The sequence below is a fragment of the Rattus norvegicus genome, chromosome 3 (genome assembly GCF_021556685.1).
Source record: "Rattus norvegicus strain SHRSP/BbbUtx chromosome 3, alternate assembly SHRSP_T2T, whole genome shotgun sequence".
Taxonomy (NCBI): domain Eukaryota; kingdom Metazoa; phylum Chordata; class Mammalia; order Rodentia; family Muridae; genus Rattus; species Rattus norvegicus.
Genome location: NC_141536.1, coordinates 132,349,938 through 132,367,964, shown reverse-complemented (window position 1 = coordinate 132,367,964; position 18,027 = coordinate 132,349,938). Strand labels below are relative to the sequence as shown.

Below are 18,027 nucleotides of genomic sequence, written 5' to 3'. Positions count from 1 at the left end.
CTCTGACTAGCCAAACATGCTTTACAAATAGGCCCCCAAAAGCCTTACATCAAAGAGTGGTTTATCATCCTTTGCCTGTCTTTCAGAAGAACTCCAGACACTACTTACCAGATTAGGTTAAAGAATAGTTTATTAAAGAAAAGAAAGAAAGACCTCAATTAAATGTCTTGAAGATCTTAAAGGACATCAAAGTTAAAAGCTGGCCCTTTCCTAGCAAAGCCAAGTCTTTTAAATTTGGGATGACTACAGAGTAGAAAGTCCTCCACTCCCTTTCATCCTGTTTGTCCTCAGACTCGCCTCTTTGGCCTTCTCAAGTCAGAAGTCTCCTGAATAATCCCTCTATCTGTTGCCTTCTGGCTGTTCAATCTGTGAGAGTGATATGCCTTGCTGACCTGAAAATTCTAGTCATCCTTCAAGTGATCCCAATACTGTGGCCATGTTCTAATGAGCCTGCAGGACAGAATAGTGACTGTAAATGGTTCCTGTCAGTCTGTCTTCTTTTTCATTTCTGGTAAAGAAGATAAAGGGAGAGGCAACTTATTATGTGCAGACAATGACCATAGAGGACCTAACAAGTCTACAAAGCTCACACTATTAATGATTGTATAATCTGTGAAGGTGGCCCTTTAATCGGCCCCTTACACGAAGCGATGAAGCTCAGAGAATTTGGAAGCCTCATGTAACATCAAAGAGGTAAAAAAGATAGACTGGGATTTAGGATTTCTACCAGAATTCAGATTCTTCTTGTACATTTAATGATCTCTCACCTACATAAAAACAGCTATCATTTTCTTCTGATGTAAACACATGATTTGCAACTGGGTGAATTTCTACCTCAGTGATAATTTTCCCAGGGTGAAGGGAGAATGAAGTGTCACCTTGATCAAGTGAAGACTGTCATGATGAAACCAAGAGCTGAAGCTAGGCTTGAAAGCATAATTTAAATTATGGTTTTCCTATAGTGGCATACATTAACTTTGGTTCTAGTCAGGGGTACTATTGCTATGATAATACCCTATGACCAAAAATAAATTAGGGAGGTTTATTTGGCTAACAATTCCATATGATGGCCTATCAATCATTTAAAAACCTTTCATACTGGCTTGCCTACAGCCCAATCCTGTAGAGACATTTTCTCAACCAAGGCTCCCTCCACTACAGTATGCATCATGTTAACATAAAGCTAGCCAGCACATCATTTTAATAAAAAGCATAAAAAGTTTTTCTTAACTTTGGAAGATATTAATATAGTAGGATTCAGATAGCTATTCACCAGACTTGCTTTGTTTTTTCTACATTCTGCTAGTAGTCATGCTGTAGTCTCCCTTGTCTTGTGACTGAATTCTGGCCTGTAGAATTTGAGTAGAGATGACCAATCTTGCTATGCCCAAACTCCATGGTTTGAATCCTTAATGTGAAGAAATGAGTGACTTTTGAAGCCACACTTGGGGATATAAAATCCTCTAGACAATAGGACCAGAAGGTGAGGGAGCAAATTCTGCTTGAGAGAGAAATGTCTCTGGTATAAATCCCCAAACCTCTTATAGCGGCTATTACCCAATCCAACTAATTCAGCAGAAAAGTTTGACACAAATTAGAAAGCATATCACATTAGTTTCTAATTTTCTCCATGTAGGAATGTGAACAGCAGTTATTTTTGAATCGTTAAGAAGACTGCAGCCACAATGCTAAAGAGATGGCTCAGTGGGGACAAGAGCTTGTTGCATAAGCATTAGAACATGGGTTTGAATCCCCAGCGCCCATGTAAGAGCCAGGCATTGGAAATGGAAACCCAACACTGGGGGTAGAGAACAGGAGGAGCCTGGGGAATTATCTGGCAAGCTCCACTAGTAAAAATGGCCTCCAGTTCAGTGAGAGACCCTATCTCAAGGGAGTATAGTGGAGAGTGATAGGGCAACACACGCACGCAAACACACACACACACACACACACACACACACACACACACACACCCCACACGGGGAGTGGGGGAGGCAGGGGACAAACACATCTGCAAAGAGAAATTAGTGAAAGTTGTTTGACCTTGAGCAATAATGTATGGATTTTCATACTTTAAATTTCACTTTTTTTCTGGGTTCAGCACCAACAATGATAGCACTGAGGTAGTTACAACTGGTTATTCCTAATGTTTTTCATGATTTTTTTCTAATTTTATCTGTTCAATCTTTCTTTTATAAGCAAGGAAAATATAAGCTTGCATTTGAGTCAGCATAAGTTCCTATTTGTCCAACCTAGATAATGTGAAGCTCCGGTCGTCTGTGTCTATGAACCCTGGGTGTCTACAGTGAGAGAGCCCCACTTGGCTTCTAAGTTCAGTCATCTTTCGGTCATTTGTTTACTCCCATTGGAATATTGATCTTTCATATAAAAGATTACAATTGAGGCTTTTCATGCTTCATACATTGGTCATATCCAGTCCTGGATTAAACTAGTCAACTCCAATGTTATTGTTTAAATCCCTAAACAGAAGGATCTTGGCATGCTGTTCACAGACAGAACCTTGTGTGGATTTTGCCCATTTATGTCCAAGTTCTTGTTGCCTCTCACTATATTTACTCCCTGAATTCATTTTGTTTCCTTTAGCCCCCATTGCTATTCCAATTTCCACTTACTTCTTAGGTTATATAGCTTCTGATCAGTCCAAAGCAAACTGATCTCTTGACACATTCCCTTAAAACAGTCTCTTCCAACCTCAGCTTGATCTTGCAACACAGGTCCAGGTGTTTTTCTTTCCTCCACAGACCTTAGACCCAACTAAGCCAAGGTACAGAGTGAACCATGAGCTGATCTTCTGTCTGAAGGGTTTTACACCAAAAAGCCCTTTTTCCTTTGTCTTTCTCCTTCCAAAGTTTGAGAGAGGTGCCCTAAGAAGAGACCCATTTCCATAAGATATCAAAGAACTGAGAACAGGGGGAGAATAGAAGTTTCTGGAGGCACACTGCAAAGTGTATAAATAAAATCCTGCCAAGTATATGCAGAATTATTATAAAGAATGCATTTCTGCTGCCGTTGTCCACCACCCTCAAGATTACATTTAGCTAACTTAATTTTCTGTGGATCAAATTTATTCAAAGTGAAATTTCTCTTAATAGATCATCTGAGTAAACAATTTCAAGTGTTATTTGCCAAAAACACAATATGTTTCCAGACTTCAGATGAAATCGGCAGTGTCAGGCTAAGAAAACAGACTCAAAAATTCAGAGAGCTGGAACAATTGTGTGAAAAAAAATTGGAGCTTGGAGGTCAGTCTTTTTACTCAGTTCTAGAGGGGAAAAATGATAGGTTTCCACTAAAACCAGGGGTGACTAAATATGCCATTTTGTGGAAACCAAAAATGCCTGAAATAATATATTCATAAAATGGCAAGTATCATGTAAAGAGTAAGACACCCCAACATTGAAAGACCATTCACATATAACATTACTATTTCATAAGAGGTCATGTACGCTGATTCTTCTGGCCTGCGAATGGGGTGTTCTGGGCTACTGACCTTTGGAGAGAAGGAAAGATAAGCAGAGGGAGAAGAGGAGGAGGGGAGAGGTGAAGAAGGGGTAGGGGAAGAGGGAAAGGGAGAAGAAGGTTGAGATGACTTGGAATTATGCAAATGCAAGGAAGTTATTAGGAGAAGCAGGGGAATGACTTGGAGTAGAAGTTTTGTTGAACCTCTATTCTTCAAATTTCTCCCAATTTGTGGGTTTGTGTAATGGAAGGGATAAAAGCTGGAGTTCTATTTCATAGCTGACGAAATAAACCTCTCAGACACAAAGCAGCTCCGTAACACCATGGGGAAAGTAAGTGCCCTAATTCTACCTCCAGATCCTCAATCTAGAAGCTTCCTCTAACACCATCTAAAATAAGGTCTCCAAGGACACAGTCTTGGAACTGAAAACTCTGACAACACAGTTGCCCATGAACTGTGCTTTGGGACAAATGTTACATTAACTCCTGCTTGTGACCTTGATACCTTGGCTCACATGGCTAGATCTCAACTGGCACCCAGTACGTTCAAGTGCATACACAAACAATCACCCCTCCATGCACAGAGGGAACATGGGTGTCTGTCAATGCAGGGCCAATGTTGGCATCACAAATAGGAAGAGAAAGGGTCCAGAAACAACAGGTTCTGTTTCTAGTCCCTGCATTAAGACTTCTGAGGGCAGATAACACTGTATTCAGCCAGCACAATGATACTCAATGTGTTCAGAACCTCTTAAAGGAAACTGGACAATGACGGGAGAATGGACCTGCCATAGCTCACTCCAGCAAAAGTCAGATGTAGAGAGGAAAACAGCAGTGCCTCCTTCTGACCCACAGTTTCATTTCCCTTGGTTTCCTGCAGTCAACCATGGTCCAAAAATATTAAATGGAAAATTCTAGACATGAGCAATATATAACATTTATATGACTTTTGTTATTATATATTGATAAATTTCTCTTAGCAGTCATTACTATTCAACTCCATTGAAGAGATTATTGTAGTACACATATAACACACACACACACACACACACACACACACACACACACACACACATGCACGCAAGCACACACACGCCCAGGTACACAGTACAGGAGAGCTCAGTGTTTTCTGTGGTCTTCAGACATATGGAATGGGAGTTGATGGCACTATTAAAGAAATAACATTAAATCACAGCCTTACTTGTGATTGGACTTCTAATTTTTGTCTCATACATCTATCTCTTAGGAAGGCACTGAGACAGGTAGGTCATGCATGTCTGGTACGTTTTGATCACATGACTATTAGTGGTCAGCAGAGATGATGGTATTTATTACCATCTTCAAAGTTTGTCTTACAGATAATGATACTTGATCCTCAAAGTTCAGCTGACCAGTTAGCTGCTCATCTCTGGACCACTGGAGACTATGAGTGGTTGACAGACCAAGCCTGGCCATCTCTGGTGGAGAGTGGCTGTGGACTTACGGCTCTATGGATCTTGCATCGTGACTCACTCCCAACAGAAACGGGAAGTTTGCAAGGCAGCTCTTACTATACAACTATCACGCAAGGACCCCAAACTGTGCATACTTTAGGACGTCAGTACCAATTCTAACTTGTGAAAGGTCAGAATGATTGCCATAATTTCTAAGGAGCTGACAGGCTAGAAGAATCTGATTATATTGCCCAAAGCCCATAGGTTCCAAGCTAGAATTCAAACCTATGTGTGCCTCCAAGATCTAGGTTAGAAGGTTGGAAATGGAAACACATCCATCCTTCATTTTTGAGATGTCTGAAAGTGAACTAGTAAGACAGAAAATATGTCCAGAGACCATGGGAAGTTTTAAATCAGCCTGTTCAATAATCTCTTCCATGTTGATAAATATGTTGCAGGACCTGTGCTGCCCAGTTACAACAGCTGCCAATTGCATGCAGCAAGTGAATATCTGACAGACAGATAATAGAGCTGAACATCTGGAGCATCTGCATGTTTTATTTTATGCTATTTTGGTTCATTTGATTTAATTTTAATGAGTTCTATGTGCATGGGTATTTTTTATACATATATGCCTCTGTGCCATAGATAGTCCTGGTACATGGAAAGGCCAGAAGAAGACATTGGATTTCCAGAACTGGAGTTACAGGCATGTGAGTGCTAGGAATTAAAATCCTGGTCCTCTAGAAGAATAACTGGTATTCTTTATCACTGAGCCATCTCACTGGCCCTATTCAATTGATTTGAATTGTCACTGAATATTGCATCCAGGATGCATTAGAGACATTTAATGACAACAGTATTTAGGCAAGGGAGTGGTCCCCACACTTTGGGAAAGGAAAGGCTCTTGAAGAATACAACTCCCAACAGGCTAGAATGTGAACAGGACTCTCTGCCTTTGGCGTGCTCTTTTACCTATAGTCTGGTTCTGAGTCAAGGTCCTGAACTGAGTCCTAATCCTTTTTAGTCTACAGGTGAGTAAAGTAAGAGTATCAATCTTGGCCTCATATTCCTTTGCAATCATAATTTTAATGTTTTGTTAATATATATTAATTGTACCTAATAGTAGGTTTAATAATGACATTTCCATACACCCATACCACAGTCTTCTCTCTATAGTATTCCTGAGCTCTCTTTTACGACCACCTAGCCACCTTCATCCTAAAACCTTTCATCTCTTCTCTGTACCCTTCTTTAGCAACTAGAGGCTGAGCTTATGGTTCATTTGTTGTTTGTTTGTTTCATCAACCCAGGCATTTTTATTGCTACCTTTGAAGTTGAATCATTTCTTCTGTTGGAATGGCTTTCAATGTATCTGAAGTTTCCACACCTATCTCTATAACGAAGCAATTGCTAACAGAGTGAGCAATGCCACTCAGCAAGGCGACCTACCTTCTCCCCACAAAGAAAGATACACCGGAAGGAAATAGAATCATTCCATCTCCACCAATCCTGCATATGGACAAACTCAATGAAGGGTATTCACCACCATGTCTCCTTTAACTCCACTCTTTCCACCCCAAAGGTTAAAGGGGAATTCCACTACTGTGATTCCCATCTCCCTATGTCCCACTTACCATTTGCCTATTAATTGAAGAAATGTATTGAAAAACTGACTACCAGACAAGATCGCCAACAGAGTTCATGGAGTAGAACCTGCACATTTGCTCTCCTGTCTGTTCGGGACAGTCCTTGATATGTCTGTGCTTCTAAGGTTGTCCACCACTATCCACTCAACATGGGAACTCAAACCCTTCATGGCCATTTTCATTTATAACAAGTGTACCATCCACACACTTAACTGCCTTTTGAAAATGGTCCTTATGAGCAATTGATAATAGCACATAGTAACCATAAGCCCTGCTAATTGAGGGCCATAGGTTATATAGTAGTTTGAGGATAGACATACATGTATCTAGTCTTCATTCTTTCCATTTCTGTTTAAGAAATTACTATTAAGATACTTGGTATGATAGGGAAATGTCCTTCTCCTCATCTTTCCAAAGAGGAATAGGCACACATGGCTTCTTGAAACACTTTCTATATCAAAAGATATAAGGTCATTGGGAACACATTGACAACTGTTTATCCACACCGAAGATGAGACAGGTCCTTACAGGATCTTCACACTGTTAGAATCAAATGTGAGTTTCTTATAATGTACCCTAGACATCTTTAAAAATCTCTCCAGATTCAAACTTAAAAAAGAGACATGTCACCCAATTCATCCTCAGCTATAACTGAAGAACACAGAAGCCATTGTGAGGACACGGCCATCACTGTTACCTGGCTCTGTGCAGTTCTTGCTGCTCCGGAGTCCTGCATCTTCAGAAGTCAGTGTATCATTCACCTGCATCAGCTTCCTCCCCACCATCCATTTTCTATCTTCCCCGATGAGATCCATGAGGTCAAGTTCTGGAGAGGAAAAAAAATCACCACATATCACTAACAACTGAATGTCAGGCTTTACCCATGCTGGGAGATTGTGGCTTAATCAGCTATCATTTTTCTTGGTACTGCATGGGCCTTTAAGATGTCTTGAATCTAACTGTCTGAGGGCATCTTCTGACTGTTGAATCCTATTGGGCCCAACAAAAGCAGTCATTTATCCAATAACATGAAGGGATTTCTATATAAATACTTCATTGCCTGAGATGGAGGACAGTGAGATATTTATTCTAAACTGGATTCCAGAGTTTCCCACAGTGTGAATAAACTAATGTTGTCTACTAGATAAATCTCTTGATAAAGTATATTTGGTTGATGGCTGTCTCTTTTCTTTCTCAATCCCCTACACCCAATGACATGCTAAAACATGTTTAACAACCTGTAATAGAGAGGGAGACAATCTAGACTCATAATCACTGGATAATTTCCATGACACCAATAGCTTCACAAGAGAGCAATACAAGCTACAAATATGATGCTATTAAGAACTGATCTGGGAAGAGACACAGACAATGGACTCTATTGGATCTGTGTGAGCTGCTTTAGCCCACAAAAGTCTATGTCTCCACCATATTTGCTTAAGTTATCTCTCATATAAACTAACTGCAGTTGAACGTATGCTTAGAATCTGATTTTTGCAGGTTAACAAAAGCTAAGGCATCGTTTCACCATTCCCAAAGCAATGGACTATAAAAGACCCAGCACAAGATTTCATAAAACAAGATGAAAGAAAACGAAGACTACAGAAGATTTGTGAGAGGGTTGGCAATGCCTAGGTATCTGGATTGGATGACCACGGAGATGAGAGTGTCAGCACAAAGAACAGAGAGGAAAGGGCACATGAGGGAAGAAGCTCTCCATCCTGGTTAGGGAATGTCGAGTCTGAAGTTTCTGCTGATAAGATTATCAGGAGGGAAATTATATAGCTTCTTGGTAATGATACCTCAGGCAAGAGAGCTAGTACAAAAGAGATCCCAACCAGGGAAGGATATGTGATATAGTCCAGATGGGTTCTCTGTAGGTTTCACAACAAGAGAGAGACATTTTATAGTGTGTGTGTGTGTGTGTGTGTGTGTGTGTGTGTGTGTGTGTGTGTGTGTAGTAATGACCACTGAGAAAAGAAAATATAAAAAGAAAACCTTTGAGGACCTAAAATATCTCCAGAGAGCAAGAGATTAAACAAATTGAATAAAAGATTATGGCAGGGGTGGGAAGAGAAGGGAGCATTGTATAATAAAAAGCAGAGAGGAAAAAATCCAAGAAAAAAAATTAAGTCTTGACCACCATGGACAAATCCAGCAAGACCAAGACAGAGAAATAAAAGTTTGAGCTTGGCCTAAGAGGCTCATTGAGGACGGAGGTGGTCAGACATGGTATCTCTTTGTAGTGACCTGGAACTAAGGAAAGAAACTATTGAAGATCATCAGCTCTGAAATGTCTAGAATAGCTCTGGCTATAGAAAAAAAAGTTTGTATTGTGTTTTTGTTTGTTTGTTAAGAAAGGGAGTGAGGATATGGAAGGACCTGGGGGAGTAGAAGTAGTTAAATCAAAATATACTTAAATTAACCAAATGTCTTAAATAATAAAAATTCTAAAAAAATAAGAAAAATGGTTCTAAATACAAGACAAGACCATAATTTTTGTGCCTAGCAGCTTTCACACAGACAACAGAGTGCATCCAATTACACAACGTGATGCTCTGAAGTGGTCAATGTAGAGCTAAATGCCACCGTCTCCTAGACTCTATTTTTACAGTGATTGTCAATTTTCCAAACAAACTTAACTTCATTATTCTCACAATGCTACATAGGAAAGTATGAACATTATCTCTCCAGTACCAAACTGCTCTAAGATCACAGAAAGTATTCCGTAAGCCCAAGCTGAAATCACCATTTCCACCTTATACATGAACAAGTTAGGGTCCTAGACCTTTCTGGAAAGTTCAGGTTTCATCTGCATCTCACTTTGAAAAGCTACAGATAGCTATAGATACATCAGCACCTAGTGTATTTATGTTTTCCCCAAATGTAGCCCTAGTCCTGAATGTAGAATCATCACGATCTCTAACTAGAATTTCAGTATATAGCCAGGAAAGCACCTGTAGTCAGAAGAGGAGAAGCTGCTCAACAAACAATCATTACAGCTGCAAAATGTAAAGACCCTTCATGGCAGCTACATGTATTAGTTTGGCCAGAATCCAGAACAACACTGAAGAAAGGGTCTCAAAGTTCAATCAAGTCACCTGGATAGCTTGTTTGGCCTAAATGTTTGATCCCATGGCTAAATGATGTCAAGCAGAAAAAACAACAAACAAAAAAAAATTCAAACAAAACCCCCAAACTCTAAGAAGTCATGAAGAAAGAATAAGGTCAGTGGCGGTAAACTCCAATAATCAGTCCTAAAACATAAATGTACCATATTAAAGACTATCAAAAATGTAGGGAGTAGTGCTCTCTTTGTCCCAGACTAGGAGCAACTCCTAAGATGAAGAACTGAGAATCACTGACTTATAGATGATTTTCAGGAAGAATGTGCCAGGGAACAGAGAAGTAGGGTAGGGAATGTATACTTCAAGGCATTGCCAAAATAACTAAGGAGCACTGGACCCCTTTAAAAGAACTACTACAACCTATAGGGAAAGCATCTCAGAAACCCAAGGTGTGAGGGAACAAGATAATGGTCTACTCAGTCCTCCTCTTCATAGCTTTAAAGTTATTCCCAGAAACATTAATTCTCCAACTTTTCTTTTAATTTATTTCTTATTTTTAAAACATGTGTGTGTGTGTGTGTGTGTGTGTGTGTGTGTGTGTGTGTGTGTGTGTGTGTGTGATGTAGGCACACGCATACACATACGTACATTTCAGTACAAGTGTCCATGAAGACCAGAGCTAGGATTCTAGGCTGTTGTGAGCCACTGATGTGGGAGCTAAAAATTGGACGCAGGTCCTCTGCAGAAGTGCTCTTAACCCTGAGCCATCTCTTTGCCTTCCTCTCTGGCTTTTCTAACCTATGACTTGGAGCTCTAAATTAAGCTCTGGTGCACAGCAAAGACTTTGGGCAAATGAGATACAGGTTCTGGGAGGTGTACAGTGCCAGTGAGCAACAGAGTACAGAACAACAGATACAAGCAGAGTACTAAATAGCTACCAGTCTGCATGGTATCTAAAGAAACGAGCATGTGGTGGCTTGCAGAATAGTCATTCTACTTACTGTCTGTCCTCCCAGTGCAGGTCAGAGGAGGGTGCTCCATGGACCTACAATTGTAAGATTCAAACAGACCCTGAAGACTTACAAAGTAACAAAAGTATTTCTTCCAATGACTCCCAAAGCTCTTTTGCCAAGTTTCCATGGATCTGCGACTCTAAGAGAAAAGCTGATACCAATTAAGAGATGTAAAAAGCAAAGCCAGCTATTGTAGCAGAAAATCAGAGGATTTTTTTAACATAATGATTCAATATCTTCAGGAATTAGACACTATTAAGACAGCACCTTAGCCTTCCAAAACCTACAAACTTTTATCTCAACCAAAACAGACTGGACCACTGATCACTGATACAGCGATGATGTTCAGGGCCTGAGAAAATGTTAATATTAATAATAATACCAGTAGTAACAACATTCCATGAGAACAAAGCTTAATAGTGTTGTAGTTCAGTTTGGTTTCCTCAGAAATCTCCTAGTAGAAGAGATGAGCTTCTTTACCTCTGAAGCAAATAAGTCAAAAAGAAGTGACTTGTCTAAGATCATAGGCAATCTAAGTTATATTGAATACTTCCCATAGATTTTGTCATTCTACTTATTGAGCATCTATTATATGCAAATGGCTTTCCATTTTAAGCGTGTTTTCCATTCATAACAAATCTATGTGGAAATACTGCCTGCAACCTAGCTACAATGCACAGCTGATAATCCGACAGATTGGAAAAGGGGCCCCCATCTTATACTAGGTGGGAGGTGAAGACCACCTCACTACATCTATGAAACAGTCCCCAGAAACTATTATGAAGATAGACAGCATTCCTGGAAAGCCTCATAGACCAAAGACTCGACCACTTGTGGTCTCTCTCGCACTATGCATGGCACTCTGCTCAGTAGTTTCCTAGAACCTGGCTATCTGTGACATGGGCCGTTCCAGTTTTGCATTTAGAGAGAAAAGGCAAAGGGTAGGCAGTGGAGTGTTAGGAGGCAGGGGAAGATGAGGCAGATGTGCAAAGGGTGCCCACACTTGCTCTTTGTATTGCTCTCTCTTAACTCACCTCCCTGGCTCCTTGGACTTCTCTGCTACAGTAAAGAGGTTGCTCTGCAAAGCTACACTAGAGCAATGTCAACAAAAACACTTGGCCCCAATTCACAGCATTCTTGGCTTCTCAACTGCCAGGCCCTGAAAGTTGCATGTTGGCCTAATTAGTCAGGGGAAAGGGAGGAGGCAGGGGGTAACAGGGGTGGGGGAAGCAGCAGGCTCCCATGTCACATGTCACCAGTAGAGGAAGCATTTAGGGCTGTGGTCTCTGAGCAGAAGCAACAAGAGGGGGCCTTAGAGATGCTGTGGGCTGCTGCTGTCAAGAGGAGGAAACACTTGGTTCTCAATCTGAGATCCAAGCTGCATGCACTGAGGAAGCAAAGAAAGTGGAGGCTGGGTGCCAAGTTTCCATTACAGAGCTGTGTGTTCACCCTTTTGCACTCCAGCACGCCCTGCTCCCCCTTCTTCTCATTCTCTGTCCCTCTCCTGTTCTCCTTCCCATGACCAAAGCATATAGACCCCAAGGATTTCAGATAGCAATAATGGATCTTGGGAGCCCCATGACCCAGATCCTCAGCTCACGGCCCCAACTCCTAACACACTATCTCTAGCCTGATGCACAGGTTTCTAACCCTTCTCACATATTGGTCTTAGACTCAGAAGAGAGGTTGGATTGTTTGCTCTCTGCCAAGGGATTAACCCCTCTGACACCTGGACAGATTGAGGACTGCGCCATCAGTGAAGGAGAAGCTGTAGGAGAGGAAGGGGTCAGTGAGAGTGGTGAAGGAAATCAATGATCAAAGTATACACACACACACACACACACACACACACACACACACAGAGAGAGAGAGAGAGAGAGAGAGAGAGAGAGAGACAGGAAAATGTCACAATAAAACATATTATTTTGTGCAATTAATATATGTTAGTAAAAATGGAAAATAGAAGAATGTAAAATGCATTTTGTGTGTCCCTCACCTATGCACCAAGTTCCCTTCCTGGGCCATGTCACCACATGCTGTTATACTTTTGCTCCATGCGTCGATCAGCAGACCTGGAACCCAAGTCCATATCTGAATCCACAGTGCCTTTTCCCACTTTGTCCCAGAGTGCTAGGAGCCAGTGAGAATGGTCTCACAATTTCAAGCAGTCTCTCTCTAAGAGTACATACAACTCTATCCTCTTGAGAACTGGAATGCTGTCCTGGAGTGGAAAGCCAGCATTCCCAAGTGTCCCAAATACCATGGCAATAGCCCCTCCGTCGAAGGTGTAGAAACTTAAGTTTTGGAATCTCCTGCATTATTCAAGGGAAGGAGCAGAAACCAGTCCAGCCCAGGGCACAAGGTTCAAGCTGATGGTGATGACCACTGACAGACTCTAGGCTGGCCCTGCACGCCTCACCAAGGCTATAAATACCACCTTGCAGTTTACACAGCTGCCTCCACTCTATGTACTCCAGGTCTTCACCCCAGGGTTGGAGGTTGAGTTTGCATAAGCCAGCAGCCAGCAGACCGCCTTCTGCAGTCTCCAGTGATCAGCAACACTCTCCACATGGCCCCTTTTCTGGCCCATCCCTTGTATCCCAAGAGGGTGGCCAGGCAATTTTTATCTTCCATAAGTGAAAAGGGTTTATACCTGAGGATTTTTTCTGTTGAATTTTTTAAATGCTTTATTCTTATTTCTTAAATCAGCTTATGAAGTAGCAGGTTTCCATATGGGGCTTTTATACATATTCATTGGGGCCAATTCTCTCCCTTCTCATCTCCTGTCTTTCCGCTTCCCACTGTATCCTTCCCTTTCCACGTTGTCTCTATATCCATATCATCTCTAATACAAAATCCTTCAAGATTTTCCAAATAAGAACTTCCCTCTGTATTGCTTCCTGGTCCTTGGGAAGGAACACAATGTGTAACGAAGCCATAACTCACCAAAGTGAGTCCGCCAAACCCAGTAGAGAGGAAGAAATTGAGCCTAAGTGTACTATGCACTGGTTTCTATCAAATATGTGCAAATATGTGCAGAAAGGGTTCTGGGGAGAGGCAGGGTGTCCAAGAAAAGAACTTCAAACCCCAGGGAAGCCATGGATCCTGTTAGCTTCTCTTGTTCATGCCATGTGCACATTGTGTCTGGCAGGTGGGAGGACCCTAAGAATCTGATGGGCTCTCCTGTGAGATGAACGGTATACAGCCATATCATTTAGCTATAGAAACTATGCCCAATCCAAACAAGATTGCAAGCTCACTATACATAGCAACTGAGAGGAAAGGTCCATATTTATCACTACTACCTACCAAAATACTGACCACTTCTTTGTCCCGCCTTATACATGCACACCAATTCACCAATCCTCAAGGAATCAGACGTGGGAAGAAGCAAGTTCAATGAGTCCTTAATAAAGCCAAAGGGACTGCCTAGAGGTTGATACTAAAGGCATGAGAAAAAGTCAGAATTGCTGCTTGAGGATGCTGGGAGTGCCAAGGCAGGACGGTTGAGAAACTGATGCAGGGATGAAGATTCCAGAAAGCTTTCTCCATGACATGCCCTCTACTACTAGATGTAGTAAATAGGATTGTTCTAATGACCCGTGCATCCTTCCCGGAGCCCAATTTCCTCTTGATGGTCCATTGACATGTCAAGGATCCAAGCTCAGCACCAATACCTTACTTTCTTACTACCCTCTCAGACCATTTGTTTTCCTTACAGATAGTAACTAGCCTTCTTTATAACTAGTGAGTTAGAGCCAGTGAGATGGCGCAGTGGGTAAGAGTTCCTGCCCACATAGCCTGATGACTTGAGTTTGAGCCCTGACACCTATCTGGTGGAAGGAGAAAACTAACTCCTGTAAGCCGTGCTCTGATTCCGATTTCTGTGCATGCTCCATAAGGATCATACAAATGAAGAGTTGAGTGCAGAGGCACAATAAGTAGACGTAAAAATTATTTTTAAATATGAAGTGTGCTTTTTTCCCCCTATTATAAAATGACAACTACTATAAATATGCTACAATTTTCTGGGAAGGAGATGATTACCAGGTAAGTATGCTCCTAGCCAATATTTTCAGAGAGCACACATGTATCTTTCCCACAGACAAACATGTATCTTTCGAAATGACATTTGAATAGCTAGTGAGAAAGTTTTTGCTCTATATGGAAAGACCATTAGAAAAACAAATATAAAGACATTTTGTGTCCCCTTACCAGACGATAAAGATCATAGACTCTAAAACAGTCTGTATGTCCCAATCAGAATAAATTAGGTGGAATTGTATGATCTACTTAAAAACATTCCAAAACAAGGAGTTTTGAACAATATACTAAGAGTACATAACTGTACCACCTAAAAAACTGGCAGATTGGGTTGGGGATTTAGCTCAGTGGTAGAGCGCTTGCCTAGGAAGCACAAGGCCCTGGGTTCAGTCCCCAGCTCCGGGAAAAAAAAAAAAAAAAAAAACTGGCAGATTAACCAGCTGGGCCAAGATGAGGATTCTTTGTATAACTGGCTATGATTGAAAAGTCAGTGTCTTCATTTAGTAGATCTCACTTACAGTGCCATTTAGAACCGTGTGCCTTGCTGGATTATCTAAGCCATTAAGTTTCGATACTAAATAAAATGCAAAGTAGTCAGAGCTCTAGGCACGTTTCTAGAAAGTCACACGTTCAGAAATGAATAAGTGTTGAGTCATGTCTACTCAGTAGAACAATGTTCATTCATGTTCATGTTCTCATTAAAATCTAAATAGTTTGTTCTGTGAAAAAATATAATTTTAAAGTCCATTCTCATTTTTATTTTTACCTCTTGAATGTATGTTTCTGGATATTATAGGATCTAAGGTTACATTATATAAGTGTTCTTCTTTTAAATGTAAAATAGAAATCCAAAATTAGGTACAAGGCCTCAATAAAATACATCATTTTCACACATAATAAAGTATTAAAGACACAAGATTCACATTGTTCAGAACAATTTGCAGATTCCAGCTTCAAATGACTCCATCCATCCCAGCTATGCCATGCTCTGCTGGTGTGCCCCCTGTGACTATTTTCCATATAGCAACTCCATTTGACTCCCACAAACCTGACTAATATGTTCCTCGTTTTTCTTAAAAACTCACATTTTGCTTCCAATTGAATAGAATTTGACCACACTACATCACTTGGCTCTTCAAAAGCACGGCCTTCCCCATCATCTGTGCTTGAATAAACACTCCAATTTATTGCTGGGTATGAGTACAAAATTGCCTACATCTCCTCTCAGGCTACATCATCCTGCTGCTGCAGAAGAGACTGAATAGGGACTAAGACTCCCCCTCATCCTGGGCTCCTCTTAAGTCACATAACAATAAAAACATCAGGAGAGTGTCTGGCTGAGGGAGGAGAAATAAAAGGCATTTCCCCTCCCCCCTCTGTGGTCCTAAGGAGAAAGTCTTCAAAGACAAGAAGTACCAGGATTCTCCCTGGGCATGGTGGGGGATGACAGGGACCAGGGATGAGGGGACAAGGCATTCATAGTGAGGAAGAACAGTTCATAGCCTCACGGAGAGTAAGAAATGTGTCTCTGAATGATGGTTGCATGAGTGACAGCCATGTATACTTTTCATCGCTCACTTAAGTAATGGGCTTCCTGGCATGGTTATTCTTTGCTTGTTGGTCTCTAGGAAGGTCTTGAACAGAAGAATTTGCTAAATCTCTACTGAGAAATTTATAGTGTTGGCCACACTGGAACTTTGTCTATACTTCCCCATTGCCCTTTGCATCTCTTCTCTCTTAATTTGAATTATCCTAAGACTTCTAGTCTGAATCCCGAAGCAACCCTTCACCACACCCACTCTACCCTTTCTGACAGGAAGCTCTATCCACCCCTGAAGCCTACACAGAACCCACAGGTTAACTGCAACAATTTGAAGGTTCCTATAAAGCCTCACCTTTGGGAGGTGAGGCCTAGTGGGAGGTCTTAGGAGACAGGATGCATGCCTTAAAGAAGATATGGGATGCTGGTTCCCTCTTCTCTCTCTTACACTTCTCAGCTACCACAAGTGAACACCTTTGCTCTTCTGTGCGTGCCCCACCATGATGCTTTTCCTCACTCGCCACAGTTCCAAAGCAACTAGGCAATTGATAATGGCAACTTCCAAACACAGGAGGCACAAGAAACCTTTCCTCTTTGCAAGTAAATTATCCATTGTTTTGTTATAGGAGTGAAAAACTGATGAACATATTAATAAAAGGCCATTATCTCATGGGTCATGATGATTGGTTCTGACAAATGGCTATGACTGAACCAGGCCAGTCAAGCAAAAGTTCACAAGAATGAGGTTCACTCATTCTCCCCCAGTGAATGTGAACCTGGAGCTAGAAAAGCCAGAGCTTTTGAGTAGAAGGACGCATCAGGCACACAAAGGTGACCAGAGACAACATCAAAAGGCAAGCAGCCAAGGCCCAGATGACATCATGTGTTGACTTTGACAGATGAATCCAAGATGACCACCAGTTTTTCGGGCACATGCTACAATGATTTCCATTGGCAGTCTGAGCCAGTCTAGGTTGGTCTTTCTGAAAGAACAATGGAAAGATTCCCACCCGGTCTATGACCTATTTTTCCTGAAATCCCACCTCGTGTAAAATCTGATGAAAGCTAAAAGAATAAATCAACACTGCTCTCATCCAAACCAGCTTGCCTTCCTTCTGCATCCACCAAGGTATAGAGAGCTGCTTTTTTTTTTCTGAACAAACATCCCTCATGCTGCTATGCATAGCGAGCCTTTCAGACTCCATCTATAAAACAAAGGAACAGATCTCCAAGAGCACTGGGCTATTGTGGAGATTAAGATGGACACTGGGCATAAAGAGATCAATTCCAGGCGACAGGTGGGAAAGCTGGACCACTGGAAGAGGATCCTGATAGTCTAAGTGCAGCTCCCCAGATACCCAGCCAGCCTTGGCAGCTAACATTCAGGGGCGAAAGGCCCCAAAGACCATAGTGGTAGTGCAGGAATGCTTCTCATGGCAATTCAGTGCTGCTAACAGTGGAAGTGTCCTGGTTTGGGTGATCCAAAAGCCAACTTTAAGAAGACAAAGACCTGGATATAAGCAGTTTGTTTTGAGAAGGAGGGAGAGGAGGCTGAGGGAGACTGCAAGGCAAGACAGGGTGGGAGATGGGGAATGTACCATGATATACCGTGGAGGCCCTTACTCATATCAATGCCCGAGTCTACTGGACATTCAGTGATGCGTCCAGAACACCTTTCCAAATTGTCCATCTGAAGAATGAGTGCTGTTTTGCTACAGTTCCACCAGTTTAGAGAGTTGCTCCTAAAAACACAAACTCTACAAATTCCAGCCTATATTTTGAGAGGGTCAAGTTAGCTTC

At 41.5% G+C, this 18,027-nt stretch overlaps 1 protein-coding gene across 2 annotated transcripts in view; it reads right to left on the bottom strand.

Moving 5' to 3' along the window:
- The window catches only part of Slc24a3 (solute carrier family 24 member 3), a 502,316-nt gene that overhangs the window by 418,364 nt on the left and 65,925 nt on the right, over positions 1 to 18,027 (bottom strand). Inside the window, exons 1-2 of one of the 2 annotated variants that reach the window (XM_087654830.1) lie at positions 12,640 to 12,966; positions 7,260 to 7,388 (exon numbers count right to left, since the gene is read on the bottom strand). In XM_087654830.1, the coding sequence (XP_087510956.1) occupies positions 7,260 to 7,377 (118 nt within the window). In that variant the 5' untranslated portion in view covers positions 7,378 to 7,388; positions 12,640 to 12,966. 2 annotated transcript variants of the gene reach the window in all.